General features: G+C 32.6%; 1 protein-coding gene and 1 long non-coding RNA gene across 4 annotated transcripts in view; one reads left to right on the top strand and one right to left on the bottom strand.

The window, feature by feature from the left end:
• Positions 1-25,910, bottom strand: part of LOC114941566 (uncharacterized) — a 113,052-nt gene that overhangs the window by 81,828 nt on the left and 5,314 nt on the right. For both annotated transcript variants that reach the window (XR_014924462.1, XR_014924461.1), the window contains exon 2: positions 20,233-20,363. This is a non-coding gene — a long non-coding RNA (uncharacterized LOC114941566). The remainder of the gene's footprint in view (positions 1-20,232; positions 20,364-25,910) is intronic.
• On the top strand, positions 1,388-24,957 carry LOC114941565 (guanylate cyclase 32E). Of its 2 annotated transcripts, none has more exons than XM_085481393.1 (23): positions 1,388-2,020; positions 10,619-10,831; positions 11,271-11,468; positions 12,642-12,764; positions 12,916-13,114; positions 13,667-13,744; positions 14,075-14,319; positions 15,371-15,516; positions 16,374-16,512; positions 16,949-17,039; positions 17,306-17,505; positions 17,815-18,000; positions 18,134-18,238; positions 18,377-18,448; positions 19,149-19,314; positions 19,607-19,817; positions 19,901-20,035; positions 20,242-20,354; positions 20,500-20,651; positions 20,792-20,890; positions 21,022-21,166; positions 21,318-21,416; positions 21,542-24,957. In XM_085481393.1, exons 2-23 carry the CDS (start codon positions 10,637-10,639, stop codon positions 22,312-22,314), a joined length of 3,870 nt encoding a protein of 1,289 aa, XP_085337519.1. In that variant the 5' UTR covers positions 1,388-2,020; positions 10,619-10,636; the 3' UTR covers positions 22,315-24,957. The 2 variants fall into 2 exon arrangements, with proteins under 2 accessions (XP_085337519.1, XP_085337518.1); XM_085481392.1 differs by having other exon boundaries at positions 1,388-2,025.

The raw sequence follows: 25,910 nt of genomic DNA, 5'->3' as shown, positions 1-25,910 counted from the left end.
TTTAAAACAAAAAAAATTGTTAAATATGATAATTTTTCGCGGAGATACGCTCATTTAAATTTACGCGAAATTTTGATATTAATTGCGTGTTGCGATTTTTTTTACCAGTGTATTATACATATATGTGAGTATTTCTATCAGTTTGGTTCTTTAATAAATTTTTCGATTCGTTTTATTCGTTTTGTGATTAATTTCTAAATTATTGTAAGAATTATGCATATTATTTGTAGCCCACACAGAAAATTAAATTTAAAATTATTGAACATAAATATAGATTCCAATAATTCTATTCAATTTATTATATAGAACTAGAGCGTGTAAGTGTCAAAATTTTATATGCTGTCTTTTTCTTTTATTCATTTTATAGAAAAAACAAAATTTAAGCAGACTATTTGCTTATTCAGCAATTTATATTTATTTGCAGCTTATTTAGGAAAAATAATTCGTAAATTATCGCATTCTAGAATTTTCCCGTCAAAAATATGCTGATAGTAGTCTTTGAATGAATTTTTCGGCTCGCTTATTATATTTTACGCGACGTTCGGAGTTTTCTATCGTCGAGTTTTCTTCAGTATGAAATATGAAGGGTGCCATTCGAGCTCAAATGCGACAGTGTTAGATTCGTGTCAGCATGGGGTGGCTTTCTTAGGATTGGCTTGCTACAGAGATGTCACGTTACATTTTATTCCCAGACGATTTTCTGTCGTTTTCTGATTTTGTTCCCGTGTGTATATATTCACTCGTCTGAATTTCGGTAGCAAAAATGAGCTGATTTTCTCGAGAAGTTTCTTATATCTCCACGAAACAGCATAATTTTATTATCGACCATTGCAGCAAGCTATCAATTGTCTTCTGTCTCAAATTCGTTAGCATAACGAATATTCTTTTATCTATTTCATACAAGCTAAATATTTTGCGAGAAGAAAAAATATTATAAAAATTATCATATAGGTAGAAAAGAAATGTAATAGTTTTGTGTAATAATTTTTTGAGCTCAATTAGATTATTCATATTATATAGCGTTTTTTAATAAATAAATATATACATATACGATTAAATTGTACGCATTAATTTATTTAATATATATATTATATATTATTTGTTCTTTTCCAATACTCTTCTCAAAAGCCGCGTTCCAATATCATCCAGATACCTTCACGTCGGCACAATACTAAAAAGTAAGTTACCGCGGTTCACCAGGACTGCCTTCTTCGCTATTTCATTCCGTTCACGAGCGGGCGCACTCCTTTACCGCAAAAAGAACTCGGTATGATACGAGGCAATGTTCCCGCGGGGCTCCCTTCCTAGACCGCTTGTGTTCGGCGGATCGCGCTCATGCGCCTTGGGAGCGATTTTGGAGCGTCGAAGGAACGTGAATGGGACGACGACGACGACGACGGCGACGACGACGGCGACGACGACCGGAGCAACGACGACCGGGGCGACGACATACGGGGCGACGGTGTGAGAGAAAGAGGACCGATCTGAGAGAGGATTCAGTCTGGCCGCGCGCGTCTGCAATCACTGTTCGACCGTTGTTCTCGGTAGCACAGCCCGCTCGCGAACTCCCCCGATTTTTGCTAATCAATCTCACACCGCGGAATTCGCTCTGGAGATTCTTTAGAAACTTTCCTCTCGCCCCCATGCATTTTATCGCGTTGAAAACAATTTTTTAAACCAATTTTATAAATCAACTTACTCCCTTAATCACGCATTAGATTCGGGAGAAAAAAATAAACGACTTGAAACAGTGACTTGAGATACGGTCGACTTAAGCTCGAAATTTCTCGAAAAGATATTTGTTAAAAATAAACGCGATAAAAGAATTTCTCTCTCTCTCTCTCTCTCTGTGATTCCAACCACCTGCTCACCTGCGATCTTTAAAAGTACGAAGCAACTGAGGCGGAAAACACGTGCTGCAAAGAGATGAGGCGCGAGTGATCCCGCAGAACGCAAGGACGCTGAGTTGGAGCTTCCGTGTACTCGCGAATCTGATTACAAATTACGGATACGACGAAAGGTGAGGTAAGTAAGACACGTTTATTAAATAATTAAAAATATTATCGTGTTATTAATTAGACCGTCAGACCACGAAGCACACGAATTAATTTTTTTATTCATATATTAATCATTGTCTTCTCTATCTATTAAAAGTGTAAAATTTGTTTTCAATTTCTATATTTTTATGACTGCAAATTATGTGTTGGATAATTGCCTTTTAAAATTTGTTATCTTGGGAATATGTTCGAGAACAGAATAGATTTATCAATATTGCCTGAACAAAGTAAAACGCAACCATTTACATTGATTAATCATTCACTTCTATTAAAAAGTTCAAAATACACGATCTACCTAGAACGTTAAAATAATTTAAAAAATATAAAAGCGGAAACTCTCGCGAGAGAGCTATCATTGCGGTTCGATGGGAAACAAATATGGTAAAAGCGTGGCGTACGCCATATATAATGATTAGTCCAGCGAACGATGCCAAGAAAAAGAACAGAAGTCGTATGCGAGAATAAATATTGGAGGATAACTTCGGAAGTTGTAAATAACTTCTCGAACGAAGGTGTTACCACGTGCCAACGAAAAATCAAATCAATAAATCACAATGCTGAGTTCTCGCGTGTTGAACATGTCGTAATAGTTAGACAAACGCATCTGTGTTGCAAAAAGAGATAATAGATTCAGAATTTATCGAAAACAAGTTAAAATGTGCAAAGTTTACCTGTAAAACGTTATTATCGGCATACGAAAAATGTTTTGTAATAAATATTATTTACAAAAATCTTTTCTTTTCCAATTGGGGCAAAGATTCAAAATGAATTCACGAGTTAATGCTTCATCAAATAATATATTTTTCAAGTAATTACTTTAAAACTTAGTAGAAATGTAAATTATTCCTAAATTTCTTTTATTCTTTATTCATTCTATAGATAAACGATTTTGAAATTCACTGCAGAGAGAGAGAGAGAAAGAGAGAAAGAGAGAATGCGCGTTATCTATGTTTGCAAATATTAGATTCGCAAACGTTAGACGCGAGAAGGATCATATTGAAATTCAGGGTTTATTTGCGCGGGCGTCCCTAATCTATCGCCAAATTAATGTATTCCATGTCGAGAAGCGCGCAGGGATGCCATGAATTCTCATGAAACGCACGTCTCGCCGTTGAAGATTACGAATCTACCGCCGGCGGGGAATCTAGATTGGGTGAAAACCGAGCTCAAACATTCAACCTGTTAAGAGGAAGTTAGAAGAGCAGGAGAGCGTTGCGTAATATGGATTAATTACTGGGAAAAGTTACAATGCGGCCAAGTTCGGTGGTTCGCACTAATGAATCTTGTGAGAAATGGACGAGTATACGAAATAAGACTGTTGGATTTTCTAAATCATATAATTGTATTAATATACAAATTCAATTTTTAATTCAATTTTTGATATAATTTTTTTTATGTCTTTTATTTAATTTTTCCCATGTTTTCACAAATATCTGTTATTATGAAATAATTACGTATGTGTCAATTTCAGCTTCAACTTTGATCAATCTATCTATCATTACCGGTGCTGTTGCTTCTCCTTTGTGCGAATGGATGCTAATTGATTATCGATATGTAGTGTCTGTCTCATGTTTGCTAGCAGCTAATAATAACATTACCATTTACGGACAATGACTATCGTATTATTGGTCATGTATCGCAACCAACGTCGGTGCTACCTTGTATATGTACGCGCGATAACTGTTACACGACATAAATAAGATACGCACTTCCGCGAATGCAAGCAACTACGATCGTTCACGCGTTTGCGACAAATTGCCTACATAATTTATCCTCCAAAGTATAACCAGCTTGTTACGTTCGTGTCAAAATATAAATCGACGAGGGACTTAATTAGAAAATCGATGCCATGTAGAAATTGCAGGCATAGTCTGGCGACGTTGATGTAACGCTTTGAGGCGTGCCTAAAATTCTCTATGTAATATTCTACCTACTGTGTGACATAGATTCGAGATCACCTTTCTTAGGCGAAAGCTAATAGTCATGATCATGGTGAGTCATGTTCGCTTCACCAATCTCGGGACTTGTTGATCATTCTTTTCCTACAATAATATAGCGTCGTACAATTCACGCGTGTCCTAGAAATATTTAATTTGCTTGCTTACCGAAATCGTTCGTTGTACGAAATTAATTTTTATGCGTAAATAAATAATTTAGAAATCACAATATCTTGTTATTATAAATTAAAATTATACTCTTTTCCCATTATTTAATTAGTATTATTTGATATACACATTTCTTATGTTATAGCTTTCACTGACTTCTTGATATTTACGACGTAGAGGAACGAAATTATTATCTTACGTAAGCTATAGTCGAACATCACGCATCGATAATCTCGATAGTATTCAAAGCGAGAGCTATTCTAAAAAAAATGTAACGGTATGTATGGATTTCATCTCGATAAATTCTGTCGTACGAGACTTTCAATCTCGCATAATACTACGATAGCGAGGCATCCGAGAGAAAAGAAGCGTCTCATTCCCTTCAATGAGATTTATCAGATTTCATTTAGTGCAACGCGACAAGATCCGGTACATGCAACGTAATAAGGTCACATACACGTACGTAAATTCTATTCCGCGCATTTTCCTGCGAAGGCCATCAATTTTCTGTACAAACGCATATTAAGCTCACATGGCATGCTGAAGTATGTGCACTCCAAATGCAAATTAATATTACGTAATAACTGTTAAACATTTTATAAATTATATTTTCCTACACTTTTTCTTTTCGCGCATGATTCTTTTCATTAAAAGTTATATATTCATTTAATTATATGTTATTTACGTGTTTCATTACCACGTGCGAAAAACGCATAAACGTGCATTATGCACATTAAAATGATAAAACAAAAAAGTAATAAAAATTATTTAAAAAAATATTATCTACAAATATAAATAGTTACACGATAGAAATTATAATAAATTTTGCATTTCTGTTTTTTTTTTTAAGATTTTCTTCCAAAATAACTAACAATAAATAATATATTTGTATACTTCACGTAAGTTCTACATATGTATATATACATATGTATATATAGAATGGTTGTGTGTAATATTGTGTATTGTGTATGTGAATGCCTATGGCGAATTGTAATCCATTCGAATATACCTGAGGCTCGATTTGCGAAAGAAATAGTGATAAAAACGTACAACACATTACTTTCTCTTACGATCTTTGTATACTACACGGTGATCTGATTGTAAATTTCAAAAATATTTTTTTGACAATTTTCTAACGACCTCCAAGGAAAACTTTTGTTTTAAAAATAGTAAAAAAAAACATAATAAAAGCTAGAATATATACATATATAAAGAAATATTTATTGTATATATAAACAAATATTGTGTGCATAAAAAAATTCAATTAATATCTACCAAATAATTTTTAATGAAATCTGAAAGAATCTGATAAAATCTTTATTATTACATTTTTAATAATTAATATAGTACTTAATATATATTTTATTATAAATAAATAATGCAAATATCACGTAATAAAAAAATATTTATACCTATTTATAAGTCTCATATTAATATACAATTTGGAAAATCAAAAGTTTTAAATAAAATTATACAAATTATACAAATTATATAAATGTATAATCAAGTGCAAACTATTTCGAAACTATTCCGATCTGCCTCGTAACGCACGTTGATTTAGGAACAGATCTATTTGCAAACTCACGGCGTGCTAATCGCGGGAGATTTATTTAGGCCAAACGGAAATGCGCGATTTGAATATCGCATTTGTTATAGCTGTTGTGAATTAATTTTCTTTGCACACTTCCTTCATATCTTTAGTAAGTCTTGATGATTTACTTAGCAAGAGACAAATTATTTATCGCTAAGTATATTATTATATTTATAGATTTAAAGCATAGATTAAAGTCTGTGAAATGTTGAATAATATCAAATTTTCTATAATAAATATTTAATTAACACGTTAAAATAAGTGGTTAATTAATGTTTTTACCGTTGCTGGTAATAAATTAAAAAATCATGCAAATTTTGGATCCTTTCATATTAATGCATGTTTATAACACATTTTGCTATTATCAGAATCAGGTTTCTATCGCACGACAAATTCTGGCACTTTGTTGGTAAAAGATCGTAAAAGATCTTCCTCATATATACCAGGCACTCTCAGTCGTTTAACTGCTCGTTTCTGCTCTAATGAGCGGTTCATTAGTTGCATCCAACGCCGCGGTCTTAAATCGTGGGCATAACGTGCAAATCACGTGCGCATCCACAAAGATTAATTCTGCTTGATGCACCGCCCTTGCCGAATTAACAAGACGAATGGAACCGACAATTGTTGAGCGGCATAATAAATATACTTTTGGTCTTTTAATATTGTTGCGTTTACGACCTTCAATCTTAATCGCCTTTTACGATTTCTTTTTCGCGATAAGAAAAAAAGACAAGAAAAGCAGGATAATAAATAAACATGATTTAGACGATGCTCTTAATTATTGTTACTTTAAAAACATAATTCATTCGATTATTCGATCAATCATCAAATGCTATTCAATCCAGTTGTGCCAATATTTTGTGAGTTTTACATATTTATTAAAAGACAAATATAAATTAAATTGTACATAATCATAATACCGATAATTGATTGTGCTTGACATATTTATTTTGATATATTTGAAGAAAGTAAATATTTTTAATTAGAAATAGTGAAATATTATCAATTACAAAAAGATAAATATCACAGAATAATATCAATTTATCTGTCAAATAACAAAAATTCTAATTTATAGAAATTTAATCTCATGTTTCATATACATTATTTATATATAATTGTATGTTTAATTTTACTTAATAACTGTATAGTAAAACAGAAAATGTTTTCGATAAACATAGCAATGATTTATTTCTTCTTTACAAACGAAAGTTAATTTTTGAAATGTATATATTAATCTTTGAAATGTCATTATTTTGACAAAACGTATCTCGATAGTTTGTCGCGCTGTTACATCTGTCTCTGCTACAAGAGCAAAGGTTTGTAAATTTTCCAATTGCAAACGGAGAAAAAAACCGCGGTTGTAAATCACAAGCCCGAAACGAGCGATTCACGTAAAACGCGATCAACTACGCCCGCAACCCGCTTCTCTTTTTTTTCCCCGGCAACGTAATGCACGTCACGTCGAATAAAAAAAACGCTCGCAGAGAGACTGGATTAGTCAACCGTAATTAGCGTCACGAGTTTTGCGCGCCGTCGGGCATGCTGTCAAAATGTCGGCCCGGAGGGGAAGTCCGAGCGCGATCGCTAACAACTCGTTACGTCGTCGCGCGTCCACGTGCGTCTCTGGTTTCGCAATAAAATGTAAATCGGAGTTAAAATTCTCTCTCTCTCTCTCTCTCTCTCTCTCTCTCTCTCTCTCTCTATCTATCTATCTATCTATCTCTTTCTCTCTGATCACATACAGTCATCCTCGGGGCAAATTTCTCTATACTGTCGGCTTAACCCTGAAGCGCACTCGTTATTCAATACGTAAATAGGCGCGCTGCTTCTGTCAACGTGTATTGATGTACCTGTACAGATTATTTTGTCCTGCAGGAAACGTTATAAATCCGAAATAGACATTGTTATTTTAGATAATAGCGCATGAAATCCTTGAATCAATTTTAAGCGTTCTTTTTCAACCATACAGTTGTCACTTTTGTATATCTGTATTTGTTATTAACTGTCGTCTATTCGATAGCTCACAAAATAATGATCCGCTTTATATTTTAAGCTTCATATATCGATGATAAAATACAATATACGATCTATTCAAACGAGATCACCATAAATGTTTATTTTGCACAAAAATATTAGCCAATTTTAATCTGATAAAACTACGCAATCGTCGTAAATAAAGCGAACAAGTAAATCCTACAGATAAATCACTTAATCGGGTGGTAAATCGGTACAGGTAAACCTGAAAAAGTGGTACCGTGCTCCGTTAACCGCATTAATTCAGCGACCACGTCGCTTGTTAATTCGCCGATTGCATTGCAATCGGGGTATACGAGCTGGTTGTGCTACGTTTTGACGGGACGAGAATTGACTGTCAAAACTTGTTGGCAAGCCGTAAGATTAAACGACGACGCGGATCCACAGTTTGTCACTTGAGTGTGTAAGCAATCGAGGTCGCGAAATACACAATTTAAGATATCACGAAAGTCCATTACGCGATTAAAAAGCTTTTTCTTTTTTTACGAAAGATATTGAATAAAAACTTTAGGGGTTATATGTCATATACATATATATTAAGATAAGATGTGTTTAAATAAATAATAAATAGAATTTTAAAATAAAAAATATATGTAGAAATCAATAATTTAAATATTTTTTCCTAGTTACTATATTTATATAAAAAATATATTTAGATAAGCAATTATTATTTTATATACTAATAAATTAATATATATATATATAGTACGCATTTTAGCTATCGAATGCATACTGAAAATTTAACTATCAATGTCTCCAGTCTAATAAAACTGGCAAAGAGTGCCGACAATTTTACGGCATTCTTTCTCGCTAGAAAGAAATTTACAACTGACGGCGAACACACGTATGCCCGTGAAAGCGGCGCAGCAGGTAATTTAAGAACGAACGGTCAGCTCATCGTCGGGGTTAATTGGTTCACTGCCTTTGGACAAATGCGTAGCCGTCGTGCAATACCTATACGAGCAGCGTGGCATACACTCTCCTCACGAATTATCTTCCACCTCGCGTGACGTTTTGCCTCGCGTCTTACTACATATGCGTTTCCCCTTACGGCAGGGAATACCGAGAAGAGCGAAATCGGCGCCGTCAAAAGTGCAATTTTCATCGAAACCGCGTATCCATTCCCACGATCGCATCGTCGTAGAGGAATGATTATCCATCCACGTCGCAAATCCGTGCGAATCATGCTAAAGAGTTATCAATCAACCAGTGGGCGACTCAAGATTCGCGAGACGCGCTCGCCTTTTTCGCACGTAAACAAACTTGTGAATTCTTCAATGTCTCGGTGACTGTGTGTGACCTTGACGTCTTTACGCAACACCTCGCGGACCGCCTAAGCGCGGTTTGTCCAACGACCCCGCGGTTCGGACATATTATTAAAATAGACCGCTATTAATAATGGGTCCACCGACACGCGAGACCGACGCATACGAACTTTCGAGAACTGATTTTGTGATAGCCATCGTGTAATATCGCGTCGAGATGGTCCTTCTGAAGTAAATATCCCGATGTTTGCGTTTGCACGCATCGTAATATGTTTACACGTCACGCTGTCACCGAGCATGAAATATATTTTTTTCGAGAACATTTATGAGACTCCGTAACATGCGATAAATTTTGAGTATTTTATTCTTTACGCTTTTTCTTTCGCTTGAAAAAAAGTGGCCGTACGTCAAACACGCGATAATCAAGAAATGACTGTATTTATCATAATTAAAAATTATATGTTTACAAAAAAATATTTTTGTAAAATTATTAGTTTTAATTTTTCTCGACCATATATCGGGATGAAATAATATTTTAACATTAATTTACTGTGAGCGCGTCTACAAAAAGATGTTCTAAAATATAGGTATTATAAAATATAATATAGAAAAATAATTGTGTATATAAATATTTATGCAAAAGTGAACAATTTTTTTTTATATTTTTCAACAAAATTGATTTCTCAAAGTGACGTCACTGTTTGTGAGGAGAAAAGTTCCAAGTATTTCAAGTATATGGAGAAAAGAGGAAGTTAGGTACACCATGGGAGATTGATGGGGTTTATTGCGACCCCGCGGAGCTTACTGGTTTCATCCATTATCCACATTACAAGCACCCACCTGCACCTACTATCATGCTCTTACCGATAAACCTAGTGGACGAAAGACAAACACGCGACCGCCGCTGTAGTTGACGTTACGTTCAATACTACAGCAATCCAGTGTAAATTAATTATTGGATCAAAGGCGAATATAAACTTAATTGTGAAAATTGCATTATCATAGACGCTGATATTACATTATTATTGCACATATCTCATAGAAAGGATGCGTTACACATACTAATAATATAAATATGCAGTAATAATGTAACATCGATTCTTGCAATAATTAATGTGTCTATACTTACATTAAGATAAAACTAAAAGCAATCCTATTTTTTATATAAAATATCTCTTTCTCTCTCTCTCTCTCTCATATATATATATATATATATATATATATATATTATTGATTTTTTTATTTTGATATTTTATTTTAAAATGTATTTCAATTAAGATGCTCTCAATAATTAAAGATAATCAGCAGAGTATCAGCATAAGTAACATGAGTTTTAATTGAAATACGATCTTGTTATCTTTTATATGATATATACAATTTATTAATAGGAATTTTAATTAATCATATCAATGCTTTTTTATATAAAAACATATTACTTAGGATTGTCAAAAAAAATGTTTATAATATAAGAAAGAAAAATTTGTTTAAAAGAATATTCTGGCACTTCCAATCGTTTCATTTAAATCCAAACTTATGGAGTATACTGACAAAACTCTTTGCACGAAGGCTTTTGCACAGCTGGGCATGCTACTGGCAAATGTGAAAAGGACGTGTCTGCTATTGACGGCGATCTACGTTTTACTCGATGTTAAGAGCGTCGTTGACGCGGAGACCTTCCTATTAGGCTATATCACTGGTTCGAAACGACGTCTAGAGGACTTGGAGTATCAGCGTCCCGGCTTCCGAATATCTGGCGCTATCACTTTGGCCGTAGAGGAGGTGAGTAATCGTGTGCCCTGCCCCTGCTGCCTTTCCTCTTTCCCTCTTTCTTTAATATTATCATCGACCGTGATTAGCACCATGAAAGCGGATAATTAAATTTAACAATTCTAATCAGACAGAAATATGAGGCTTATCTATTGAATATCAATTATCCGTTAAACATTGATTAAGTGAAACTGGAGCAATTTGCGATAGCGCGAAAGAATATGTCTAGTTTTTGAAAATTGCGCAATTGTTGTCACATGATTAGAACACAATTTAAAATTTCATATAAACGTACAGAACAAATTTTATGAAATGATACGTGCACATACTCTTTACATAATGTTATAAAAAGCATTGCTATTAAGATTCCTCAAAGATAAAATTTATTATTTTTTAATTATCATTGATCTTTTTATTTAAAATATTCTTAAAAAAGTGATTTTACACACAGGTAAATGCTGGCGAGCTTGGCAAACGAGGGCACAATTTGGAATTTTTTATTGCCGAAACATATGGTGACGAAGAAACAAGTATTTTTCAAGTAGCAAATTTATGGAAAAAAAACATTAGCGCTTACATCGGTCCACAAGAGACCTGCATTCACGAAGGCAGAATGGCGGCTGCATTTAACATTCCAATGATCTCTTACGTCAGTAATTTTTTGTTTATACCATATAAAATTATTCTAATTTTCATGCTCATTTTGTTTACATCAATGTGCTTGAAATCCAGTTTCCTCTCTGCACAGTAAAATTTCTTCTATTTCTTTCTCATCTCGCATTCTGTATTGCGTAACATTATAATCTGATAGCAAGAATTCCATAGAGAGGGAGAGAGAGAGAGAGAGAAAATGAAATAAAGAGAGAGAAGTGTTTATAGCTAGCAATTTTCGCGCTCCAAATTCTTCTCATTGTCAGTATGTAGCTTTTATTTCATTCAGTGAAAGAGAATATTTCCAAAGCAAAATAAATAAGAAACTTTTAATAAGATACTGAAGAAATAAAATTGTATATTAACAGCTAATTTAAGGAAACATATTAGAAAAAGAAGCCAATTAAAAATAATAATAATAATGGATTTAATAATATTTGTTTTGATATATAATTATTATGTAAGCATTGTTTTCTCTAAGATATAAATATTAAGAAATCTCTAACTAATCTCTTATATATATTTTCCAAATATTTATTAAACTTTCATAGCCATAAGTAATTAATATAATTTAAAAATACATATTTTATTGGTAAAACACCTATATTTATTACTTAAATAAAAGAATAACAAAATACAAAAAAGAATGTTAAAAAACAGTATAGTGTAATATAAAATATTAGAGTTTTGATTAGTAATTTTTGTATGAGATAATTTTTTGTTACATATTATAGAAACTATTTCACAATTGCGAAAAATATGAAATATTTTCAAAGAAAATATTAAAATATGCTTTATAAGAAATAATGTTCACGAACGAAGTATACGAACGTTAATATGTAGTATTTTACTTCGAAATATCGAAAAAATAGCGCGCGCGCACACACACACGCACACACATATATAATGGCACAAATAGTCTCCGGTCGCGAATCCTTGCGATCGTTTCTCGCTCGTTTCGACGTGATTTAATAATCTAATGTGCAACTTGTTCCCCCAAAAGCAACGAACTATACAATGAAATAAATTATTCTCAACGCGCGAATCTAAATACGCCGTACTACGCTTGCCAACACATCCTATAGCAGATACACATAAAAATAAAATTAAAATAAAATAAAATTTAAAAGAAAAAGACAATTAACGACTGTTCTATTATATTTTAATCTAGTTTTGCACACATCATGAAACGTCGAATAAAAAAGAATTTCCCACATTTGTAAGAACTCGACCGCCTGACACACAAATATCAAAATCCGTTGTTTCGGTTTTAATGGCATTCAACTGGACAAAAGTGAGTATACTATTTATTCTGCATGTAAATGCATTTTTTTTTTATAAAATTAATATTATAATTGATAAGATTAAAATATTATTCAAAAAATGTTCTTTATAATATTTTAAAATATTTTAAAATATGATTTTAATATATTTTATCTTTTTAGGTAACGTTCATGTACATGAACTCCACAATGTTCGAGTTCAATAGAATGTCTACAATAGCGACAACAATTCTAACGTCTTTCGAAGCGGCCGGCATTACAGTGACATATCTGCGATCTTGGAGCGAACCTTATTACGTGCATACGCATATGCAAAATCCATTTCATAAGCATGTTAGAGATACATATCGACAAACTCGAAGTAAGTGACAAAAGTTTTTGGTTTCAAATAGTAATAATTTGCTCACACGTTAATATATTCATCAAAAAATATCAAAGCTTCAACAGTTTACAATGTATATTTCATTAGTCGACAATTTATTTCGAAGCGTGTAGGTCGGTTTCTAACATTAATTCTTTCACGTAGGCTTCCATTTCTGGCTCGAAAGTTCACTTCACGTACGATGATGTGTATCTTTTCTCAATCAACTTGTATGCACGATTTAAAATAGACTACCCGTATTTCGGTTCCTTAATTTATACGCGATAGATACGAAATGAAACTTGCAGTTGGGAAATAATTACCCGCATACTGCAGAAGCAAGTATGCTAACTCGAAAAGAGATACAGCTTGTTTCATTAGTCACATATCTATTTGGATGTATTAAGAGGTCGAGTTCTAAAAATAAACATCTACGTGACTGGTTTTAGCAATCCTGATTCGATAGAGTGGACGTGATAGACCGGAAAGAAATTCCAATATAATGATTTTCTCTAAATATAAATACAATAATATTACAAAATGGCATTTCAGTTTACGTGATTCTTGGGGACTATTTCGAGCATATTGGTCTCTTGATGGCTTTGGATGAAATGAATCTCTTAAAAAAAGGTATAAATATTGGCTGTAAAATAATCAGATATATGGAAAAGTAGCTGACTATAATAATTTTAATGTCAACTCTTACGTATTACGTGTATGATTGTATCACAAATTGAATATGTTTCGAAATAGACAAATTTAAAAAAAAAGTAAAGTAACTGAAGAAGATATTTTTATCACTGTCATATAACCATTAATAATATTAGATACTACCAAAATTAGATGCAACAAAAAAGCTTTCAAGTACGGCGAGTAATCATTTTTATGTAGTTTTATAGAGTTTCTTTATTCTTTTTATCGTATATTGCAAAAGATAACATTTAATGCATTTTATGATAGGCGAATATTGGGTCGTCGGCGTCGACATTGAGCAATATGATGAGAAGAGACCGGATAAGTATCTTCGTGGACTATGGCAAAAGAAAATGGATCTATCAATCGTGAATGCGTACCGTAGTTACTTCAGCATCGTCGCGTCCGCTCCCATCAACTTTATGAATTTTACTCTTCTCGTTAATGAGCACAGACAGAAACCGCCATTCAATTTTACTAATCCGTTGGCAAAAGTCGGAGGAGTAGTTCAGGTGACTATTAGAGACAATGATTAGATTAAGAGAACATATTTAAAAATTTACTCTCTGCGTAAAAATATATAGCCTTATAAAATTCAGATTTTCTCTTTATCTCTTTATTTATAATATAAATATGATGTTTTTAAATTGGCCAACAGAGCCAAAGCACGAAAAATTAATTATTCGGCACTGTATCTCTTGGTTTGAGAGCACTAAGTTCCATATATAAATTAATCTCGGATTTTCGGACCTATATTTTTCGCGCCTATTTCTCCATATGTAAGTTTCGAGATTAATTTATATATGGAACTTAGTGATCTCAAACCAAGAGATACAGTTCCGAATAATTAATTTTTCGTGCTTTGGCTCTGTTGGCCGATTTAAAAACATCATATTTATATTCTTAATATTGAGAGCCGATAAAAATATTTCTTTCTGATTTCTTCTCTTTATTAATGTTTTTCTTGAGTTTGAAAATCTTCTTCAATACTTTTCAGTAGTACTTATAATTAGCGAAACCAATTAAAGTTCTTTATTTGTTATTAAAATAAAAAAAAAATTATGTCTTATAAAGTTTGCACACGTCAATATTTCAGTACATTTAATACTTTATTTGTGTTGCAAAAAATATTATACTTGTATCTTTATAAAAATTCGTCTCATACAATCCTTTTAAAAGTGATTCGTTAATAAAGAGAGAAACCACTCGTACTAGCGAAAATTCAAATGATATTAAAACATTGTACGCTAATCATGAATTACAGTGGGGTGAAATTGAAGCGCGCACTCAATTTGTATAATAATAATTCGCATACTATATCGTATATCATCATTGAGAATTCCGCATGATAAATAACAACCTACTCTACATGCAGCGGACCATTTGTGTGAGCATCTCCGAAATTATGACACTCGTTCGCTCTGTCATTATCGTCTTCTTCGTGATCACTCGTCAATCTATGTAATCCGGGCGCGCGATATCTCTCGAATGAATCGCACAAACCGTACAGTCGCGTTCACCCCCAATTTCGAAGCGTAATCGTTACTTCATGTTATAAGGCAGATCGTACCGGAGACAGCGTACCTGTACGACGCAGTGCACCTTTATACGAGAGCGTTGCTGCGCGCGCTCGACGAGAATCGGGACCCTCAGAACGGCCGGGAGATGGTGTCTGCTCTACACGGCATACATTACAAAAGCGCAATGGGGTACGTATGTGAGAAAATATGAGATAAAAGCGCGAGCACGATCGTTGCGTCGTAACGTTTTACGACATGCAAATCAGATGCCTTATGTGGTGAACGTCACCTGGTAATTTCTCTCGCCCTAAAGGCCAAAACCGAGGGAGAGCCGCGCGTGCGGTGTATTTTCGGCGAAGTAATTACCGTTTGCATACCGTAACGAGGTCGTTGAAGTCGGAAGCTTAGCGATTTATCATCCGAGATCGCTGCGCTAAGATTTGTAGCTCGGCGATTAAGGCAGAGTTATTATGCATCTTTCTCTTGACGGGCGAGAACGCCCGTCGGGAAAAAGCGATTCGTCTGACGATTAAAAACGAATGTTCCGCGTCTTTATGAAAACAAAACGAAAGTGCTCGTCCGACGAAAGACGTTTCAATCCTTTCGCCAGGGTATCCGTATTAGATATTTCGTGTTACTAGTACATGACGCAGTACTGTGACGAAACGTAAAGATCTCTGAATTTTTCTGTCACAATGTATATGTATAAAATAATTTAATATTGCAAGAAACTAATAATATATATATATATATATACTTACTTCTTTTGTTTTTCAAATCAAAATCGCATTCGACATAAAGAGATGTCGATTAGAAGCATTATGTTAATTTGTAATCTCATCATTGATATTTCAGTACGTTTCTAATTTAAACACTTTATAATTAATAAAATTGTATATTATGGGAGAAATTTCCTTAATTGCAAGTAAATATTGTGGACACGTGTATTAGAATCATCTTACAATTCATGACTCATGACTATTCTATCTAATGGACTGAACCGAGCCTAAGTGAGCATATAACGGAATTCGCATAATCAATTCCAGCTATATGGTGTATATGGATGAGAATGGAGATGCCGAGGGTAATTATACACTGATTGCATTGGATGATCGATCTACCAGGGGCTATGGACTTTATCCGATAGGATATTTCGTCGGAAAAGAGCAAGACACAAATTTGCCAGTAAGAAAATTACTTTTCTTGCCAAAACATTTCTTTTCTTTCGAAACAGAAATATTACTAATTGTAAGATAATAGTTGTAAAATTATGTTATCTATCTATAATAATATAAATGCTACAAAATCAATATTGTTAAATTGAGCCAAATATATTATATTAAAATATTATATAAAATATATAAAATATTATATTATTACAATCCGAAAAAAAAACAACAAATACATTTTCCTATACTAATTTAATATCAATTCTTTAGAGCGACTAATTGCCACTTTAAACGGAAAGCAAGAATAGGAATAATGTACAGAACAATGTAATATTTAACTTTGTATTTCTAAATTATAGAATTGTATTAATAATGCTACTGAAGTTATATATATATATATATATATTATATATAATAAGAGTATGAAAAATAAATTTTTTGAAACTCTGTAGAAACTTCACATAACGAAAGAAATAAAATGGCTTGGAGATGGACCACCGCTTGCAGAACCTGATTGCGGATACCACGGTGAAAAATGCAATTGTAGGTAAAATATACCTAAATTCTTATGTTTAATTAATTAATACAAATATGCTTCCCAAATGAAAAAAAAATCTGCCAAAATTTTTATAAACTCACAACTTTGCCGCGGTCTTCTTTATCATAAAAATAAACATATATTAATATATCTTTTTAATAAAAAACATATTTTAAAAATAAATATAATATTTGAATTTATTATTTCCCCTAAAGTATGGACACTCTATATAAAAATTCTTTATCATAATACTGATTGAATGCTATTGCAGCTTACACCAGCGAAATCGTGGGAGGTATTGCTGGTACATTGGTACTTATTATCGCAGCAGTTTTTCTAATCCTTTATAGGAACTGGAAATATGAGCAAGCGTTGGATAGTTTGCTTTGGAAAGTGAACTATAAAGACATTCAGATCAAAGAACAGAAACAGGAAGCGATTGGAACCAACGAGATGCCTGCCAATTCCAAGGTAATTTTTTTGCTTTAATATTGCTATCGTTCTAATGCCACTATATATCGAGAAAATTTTGTTCCCGATTCGTTTCCTTGTGCAATTGATTGTAATCGAAATTGCTTACGTTCGGGATAAATTTATCTCATTCAAGTATTATTCAATTTTTTAACTTCAATAACATTTTAATAAATCATTATAAAGTTTTAATGAATCTGCAGAACAAATTTTTGTCACGAAAAATATTTAAAATCACAATTACATTAACATAAAACCTTTGAGAGATATACATATATTATAATTATATTAATGTTTTTTTTGTCGAAGCCACCAACAACGCAACCTATAGTGCGAACTAGTCAAGTATCGCTAAGTTCGAATCCCGATGCAGATTTTCGATATTCCATGATTTATACGCAAATTGGAGTATATAAAGGACGAATTTTTGCTGTTAAAAAAGTCAGGAAGAAATCGATTGAGATTACACGAGAAATGAAAAAAGAATTGAAAATGGTATAACGTTTATTAAGCCATTAATTTTAATTTGAATTTAATTTATAATCTACGGTATTATACTTGTTATTAAGCAATTACAGTAAAATAATTATATATTCTCTTCGTAATTAAATAAGCGATAAATTTTCAGATGCGCGATTTAAGACATGATAATCTAAATGCATTTATCGGTGCATGCACCGATCCACCTAACATATGTATTATCATTGAATATTGTGCACGTGGCAGTCTCAAGGTCGGTAATTTTTAAAATTAACATAATTATGCTTAATATATTATGCTTATCGATTATGTTCCCAAATATAATCGCGTGATGTTGATTTTTGTAATTTCGAATTTTCGACGAAATGCTCAGCCAGAATGCTTTTCGCAGGACATACTGGAAAATGAAAATATTAAACTCGATAATATGTTTTTGGCTTCGCTGATTGGAGATATAATTAGAGTAAGTTTCCGTCAATTTCTACATTAGAACATTTTTTATATATTTGAACTTTATCCAACATGTTTTTCTTTGTTGAAAAAGTATAGAGTTCTTTTCACGCAATTTCAGATTGCTAGCATGTCCATAATATAAGAAAAGCAATTTCTGAACTTGTCTACATTGCGTCTGTCCGCAAACTTTTGTACTCCGTAATAAAAACACGTTGTTTGAAACTTTAACAGCTCTGCAGTTTAATCACCGACGTATTTAGAAATTCTTTTTTTTCAATTTAAGTTTGATGTTAAGTTTTAATTTGACGCTTTTATCTTATCATCTTTCCTAAAAAAAAATTTCTAAAAAAATTTTTCTTAAAAGATATTTTACAGGCAAATATGAAAAAAATATATAAATAATATAATTTTCTAATTTCTTGTTTTTTTCGTGAGAAATTATCTCTTCGTTAATTGTGTGTCATAATTAATTATAAACTTTTTACATATCACAGAAAATTTAGCAGTATATGTGCAGTATATATTAATTACAAGACGTTGATTTATGAAGAAAGATTTATCATTCAATAACTTGCAATATTTCTATAATGTAATAAATGAGATATCTTTTTATATACATTTTAATTTTATATCCAAAATCTTAGCTGTTTTTATATTTAATCACGCGCGTCAAGATTTCGGAGACGTATAAATTGAATGCTATCTTTTAGGGCATAATTTATCTTCACGAGTCAGTCATAAAGTATCACGGTTCTTTAAGCACTTCTAACTGTTTGGTGGACTCTCGATGGGTCGTAAAACTGGCGGATTTTGGTCTTCATGAATTCAAGCGAGATGCGGAATGCGATCCTTCAGACGTAATAAAAAAATATCACGGTAAGAATAAGCATAAAAGAAAGAGAAACAGAGAAAGACAGAGGGAGAGAGAGAAAGCCATGAGAAAAATTTTTATATTATATACACGTACTATTATTATTTTCAAATGTTTAAAGTTTTCGCGTAACTGTCAAAGATATTTTTCACTCTGTTTCTGACCTTCTCATTTTCATTAAAAAAATATATAAGCACAATGTGTCATTGTAATGATCGAGGATGCATTTTATCCTCATCATAATTATAAATATTATATAATAGTATTAATTAATATTTTATTATGCACTTTTCATAGGATTGTTATATAAAGCGCCTGAATTATTACGCTCTACTCGCTATCTCGAGCAACCAACTATGCGAGACTTTCAAAGGGCTGATGTCTACTCTTTTGCTATAGTGCTATACGAATTGCAAGGAAGACATGGACCATTTGGCGTTACAGAATTATCAGCAGCAGAAATATTAAAAAAAATAATTGCGAGAGATTCGGGAATGCCACCGTTCAGGTAAATCGTTAAAAAATATATGACATTTTTATTTGATGATTTATTTGACGACTTTAAGCAAACATTTTACGAAATAATCGCAGACCACCACTGGATCAATTGGAGAATACGTTCGATTTTGTTCGTGACTGTTTATTGGAATGCTGGGCAGAGAGTCCCGAATTACGTCCGGATTTTAAGATGATACGAAACAAATTAAGACCATTACGAAAGGGCATGTCAGTCTATTTTTCATAGTATTATATGTAAAATAATCATCGTTTCGTTAATTGATATAACTGACAGTTTCGATATAATTGGCAGAATTTTTCTGACAGTTTAAATTAAATTCTGCTTTTGATTTTGTCAGTTGAATTATAATAAATATGACTCACTTTTTGAACTCAACAGTTGAATTATAATCAATATGACTCACCTTTTGCAGGAAAGCAAACATCTTCGACAATATGATGGGGATGATGGAAAAATATGCGAATAATCTTGAAGCACTAGTTGATGAACGCACTGATCAACTCACTGAAGAGAAGAAGAAAACAGGTCGGTCAACTAAAACAATAAATAAAATTTAATTCCATTAGTATAATATTTTATACATAATATACATTGTTGTTTTTCTCATAGATAAAAGTAGATACATGAAATGAATATAAACATAAAAATAACAATTATTATATTTTCTTAGACGCGTTATTATATGAAATGCTACCACGTTATGTAGCCGAACAATTAAAAAGGGGACATAAAGTGGAAGCTGAAAGTTTCGACTGCGTTACGATTTATTTTTCGGACATCGTCGGTTTCACATCAATGTCGTCAGAAAGCACGCCGTTAGAAGTGAGAACTTTTACGTAATAATAAATATGTTATTAAAAATAAATTTTTAATTTATAATTATTATTCTTAATCGAAAAAAAGAAAAGAAACGACTACATATACTGTAAGTAATTGTACATTGTATATCTTTTTTTTGAAAGGTGGTGAACTTTTTGAACGATCTCTATACATGTTTTGATTCGACGATAGAAAATTATGATGTTTACAAAGTTGAAACAATTGGAGACGCTTACATGGTGGTAAGTATTACGAATTAAATTATTCGCAGAATTATTTAGAACTCGCAGTATAAGTAAATAGTGAATTGATATTTGTTAAGTAATTCCCTCATTTTATATTTATCTTACATGTGTTTTATCTTCTTACTCAGGTAAGCGGTTTGCCGATAAGAAACGGTATTCAACATGCTGCTGAAATTGCGAGCATGTCATTATATCTTTTAGACGCCATTAAACAATTTACAATTAGACATAGGCCACTTGACAAATTGCAATTAAGGATAGGCATACATTCCGGTAAGCAGAAGAAATATACAAATAAAAATAATGATAAAATTATTCTACTTATTATTTTACATGTATTGCATTCTAATGATAATAAATCAAGGTGAAAACATTTTTGAAATTTTTCATATTCATATAATGTTTTCATATAATTTTTCGATAGGTCCAGTATGTGCTGGTGTTGTTGGACTTAAGATGCCACGCTATTGCCTCTTCGGCGATACAGTGAACACAGCATCAAGGATGGAATCCACGGGGTTACGTGAGTATCATTAAATATTATTTTTAGTAACAATTTTATAACATTAATACCTGCAATTTGCACGTCACAAATTTTCTCTGTACCCCATATATTTTATCTCGAAATCATATATTTTCAATTTGTAGCCCTCAAAATTCACTGCAGCAACGAGACGAAGCAATTATTGGACGAGCTAGAGGGATTTAGTCTTGTCGAACGCGGTATGATTTCATTGAAAGGCAAAGGCGAGCGTCTTACGTATTGGCTAATTGGAGAGGATCCGATTTTACGCAATAAACGTAGCAAGGAAAGAGCTAGCAAGCGAAATGGCGGTGGCAAGAAGAGCAGCGTGGTCGATCCTTTGATTCCTCGAAGTTCCTTGAAGAACAAGTCCCTCGTCAGATCCACTTTCACAAGATGCTCCAGCGAATCGCCGAAACGTTTGCGATTCGCCAGCTCGGACCAGCTTGATCATAAGAGCTCCAGGGTGAATAGCCAACTGGAATCGATAGTCGACAACAGTCCTTGCAAGACAAAAGTCTCGTGCGCGTTACGATCGTCCTGTATGGAGAACTGGAGATCCTCCAGCAATTCGTGTCCCTGCGTGGAAAAGCTCTGCGATCAGGAAGCTCGACCGGAACTGGTGGAACACGAATTGCCGTCGGATATTAAAAACGTGCCGCTGCTCCGAACCAATTTGATCTTTGGTAACGAGTCGTGTCTTTTGCGAGCTGGAACCAAGAGCCTCCGCTTCGGCACACCTGGGATACTCCAGATCACTTGTAGATCCGCGCCCAGCAGCCCCCGGCATAGCACAACAGTTTTAAACGGTCAGAAAAGAGCGGTGCAATCGAACGAGGAAATCGATGGATGGGACGCAATAACGCCGCTGATCTATCCGGATAATCGCTTGAATTGAAATGGTTAAGTCTGCGAGCGACCATAGTAACGGAATCAATATTTAGAAAGATTCATTTGCGCGTTATAGACAAATATCTGTATAGGGATAACTTGACAATCGAGAATTCTGTGTGTAAATGACATTTACTTGTATCAATCAATTGCCAATAATAACTTTGTGCCAGTTAGTATTTCTCACCATTTTCTCATGAGATTTCTCGCTTACATCGCTATACATGACGTATCAAAGCGTATTGTGCATATAAACGAGGTTTACTTTATACACGCATATGTGTACTAATGCATTATTTATATCTAATGCAGAAAGACAATAGTACATCATAATAGTATGTATATCTACGTATCTTTTGTTAGCATAGACAATCGTAAAAGGCTCGTGCTTCTTAATTAAATGTAAATGTCTAGTCAATGTTACTTTAAGCACTATATTCATATTCTGTCAAATTATTATTAAAAGAAAAGGGATTGATGCTCCAAATATTACGCGTGAATATGTTTATCCCAAGAAGCAACAGAGAAGAAGAGAAAAGCACGGGAATAATCAAGATATTATTAATATCTTTAAACATTTTTAAACATCAAGTTTATTAATACGATTATTTTGTTTAATAATTATTATATTAACTTTTAGAAGAGAATCTATTCTTATTCTATGCATTTTAATGTTCTTCTTGAAGATATGTTATATTTAAAAAATATATTAAAATGAAAATTGTCTCCGCACATTCATAAAAAACGAACGATAATAACAAAGGTAAAAATCGATATTTTATTTTTACAAAATCTATTTTGTGCACTCTGTATACTTTTAGCTCTTACATTGTACAAGGACGTTAATAATAGAAAATTATGGGATAATTTATTTTGATATCGCGTTTCTCATTTTTAGATAATTATATTTAGAAATTTTGTAGAATCAAAATATACGCAAAAAAAGAAGAAAATATGTACTTTTGTTATTCGGCTTCGAAAAAGTCATCATTGTACTAAAATATACTACAATACATGACTTAATTTAGATGTTTTATGTAAGTGCAATGGCTTCAAATAACATAACTCGACACACGCGAGCAAAGCGTGATAGAACGCAGCAGCGATAACGCACAAAGATTCATTACGTTATTATTATTGAGGAAATTAATTAAACACGACTGGCGCGAGTCGGCATGATTGCGTGCATATTACGCGCATATTTCTATTCTCCTTTTATCTTTTGCGCGTAACTAGCTGTCATTTATTAAAAAAAAAGTTGACAAATCGCATCGAATACGGGAATCGTAATAAAGATGACAGTCGCGTTAAAAAAACAAAACGTGATTTCAGATTATTTATGCATTAATAAAATTGTTCTATAATATTGCTGCAAAACTTTATTTGCCGATAAATCTTTGTACCGCATCGTTTACACGAATGTATATCGAGTTATTGTCTTTCAGGCGCAAAGTATTATATCTGTTCCTATATTACACTTTGATGTCTAACTTTTACTAGCGATTTACAATAATAACGATTTCGATACTTGAATTAAAACATGTCTTGTTATAAGAAAAAATTGTCAAGTGTAATAAAAATAATTGCATCAACATAATATATTTCTATAACCTAGATTTAATTAAAATTATATATTTACGCTATAAATTTGTCTTGAAATGATATATAATGCAAAGCTATTTTACTTATCACATTAAAAATATAGCATGAGTTAAACAGTCATATTTTTTGATATGTACTATAGATCTAATATTATTCAACCTATGTGCAGTCTATTTTTATGATTTGATGATACCAATCTTGAAAATAATGTGTTGCGTTAAATAAATTGCAAAATCTGAAATTTAAAACATTGACGATAAAAGATACCGCGAGAGGTGAACTTTTGCTTCAATTTGCACGCTTGGTTACATCTCGGGAACGCGTGACGACAAAAGTGGCGACAGTACGTCCCGCCTTTGCCTGCGTGCGAACGAGCCGTGCAAATACAAAACCGACTCCTAAATTTATTGCACGAATAACTGTCCGTAAGCGTTTGCAGCTCACACTTGATCGAACTTAATAAGAAGAATTAAAATCAATATTTCGAATAAATAGTGTTATAAAATTGCTATTCAATTTCGCGATGTGTTTATCATCCGTCATCACATGTAATTTAATTAGCTCAGGATAATAAAACACTGATAACAGATTCTAAAATGTGAAACGTCAAAAAATATATATTTTAGGTACAAATATAAAATTGGTAATCTTTTTTTCAGAGAAGACAAATCGAAATCGATATTGACATATCAATCATAAGAAAATGATATAATGATGCTCCTTTGTACAATATATGCGTATAAAATGTTGGATGACTCAGTCGTATCCATCACGCGACTCGTTTCGAATAAACAGACACCCTGTATAACGAGGCGACTCTTATATACAGAATGGGGTGTACCGTCTTATTTACGTTGAAGTGGTTGTCGGCCAACTTAGAGCTATGGCCATCATTCAATCAAGCCGAACAATTTAAACAGCCCGGATTCACGCAGCGAAATCATTTAATATTTGACGTCAAGCACGATTATCGTATAACGGTACGTAATAGCCGTTTGTTTGTACAGGTTGCAAGCGGCGCCGTAATTTTCAAATGGTATATCTGCCTCCTTCCTGAGAACGACATTACTGAACATCGTTAACAATGTTGCAAAACTTTGCATGCTCGTAAACGAAAATATGAGTAAGCAACACGCGCGCGATATGTTCTCTGCGCGTGCCGTGTCATATTACTATAAATTTAAGTTTACAGTGTTAATGAAAAATTAAGGTGTCAACGTCTCCATGGCGTATCAAAGTATAGCAAAGTACAATAATATTTAAATGAAATATTACATGTATTCTGAATGAAATTACAGATTAAAAATCGTGTTCCTTATCTTGAAAAATTTGAAATTAATTTTACGATATAAATTTTAAATTGTATTAATCCTTTATTCCATCGTTCTAAATTTTTAATAACGTCATTTTTTATATTTTATTACGTTTGCATTTAATTCTGTTATATTAAGGGTCGTTCTATTTTGACATTATATGTAAAAATTTGGCAAAAAACTTGTGCAAATCGAATTTAACAAAAATTGACAGAAAAATCTGTTATTATACCTACACTGCATTGTGTATCATGAAAAAGAAGATAATTAATTCGATCTATTAAATATAAAAATAATATTTTTAAGACACATGAAGTGACTAATAGACTGAACTATAATATATATATATATATATATATATATATATATATATATGTTATAATGTCAAAATAGAACGAGCCTTTAATATAACAGAATTAAATGCAAACGTAATAAAACAAAAAATTACGTTATTAAAAATTTAAAACAATGGAAAAGAGTAATAAAACTTAAAATTAATATATATATATATATATATATATATTAATGTTAATCATCGTCGCGGCAAAAAACGCGTTATTTTGACTTCATATTCGAGCACATACGATCTCTAAGAATGTGCTTTTATTAGACTCTCCTTCTGCCGGCCGTATCTATTTATAGACACGGAATTATCTTCATTCGTCGTAGAAACAATAAGATGATAAAA

Source organism: Nylanderia fulva, unplaced genomic scaffold (genome assembly GCF_048542155.1).
Source record: "Nylanderia fulva isolate GAGA-0341 unplaced genomic scaffold, ASM4854215v1 Scaffold18, whole genome shotgun sequence".
Taxonomy (NCBI): domain Eukaryota; kingdom Metazoa; phylum Arthropoda; class Insecta; order Hymenoptera; family Formicidae; genus Nylanderia; species Nylanderia fulva.
This window is presented reverse-complemented; position numbering and strand designations above follow the sequence as displayed.

What these genes read in the sequence shown, in the direction of transcription:
- LOC114941565 (XM_085481393.1), top strand. Translation starts at nt 10,637, where the DNA reads ATGCTACTGGCAAATGTGAAAAGGACGTGTCTGCTATTGACGGCGATC. An exon ending in CATTACAAAAGCGCAATGGG is followed by an intron (nt 15,517 to 16,373) that starts GTACGTATGTGA and finishes AATCAATTCCAG; the next exon opens with CTATATGGTGTATATGGATG. An exon ending in TCGGGAATGCCACCGTTCAG is followed by an intron (nt 19,818 to 19,900) that starts GTAAATCGTTAA and finishes AAATAATCGCAG; the next exon opens with ACCACCACTGGATCAATTGG.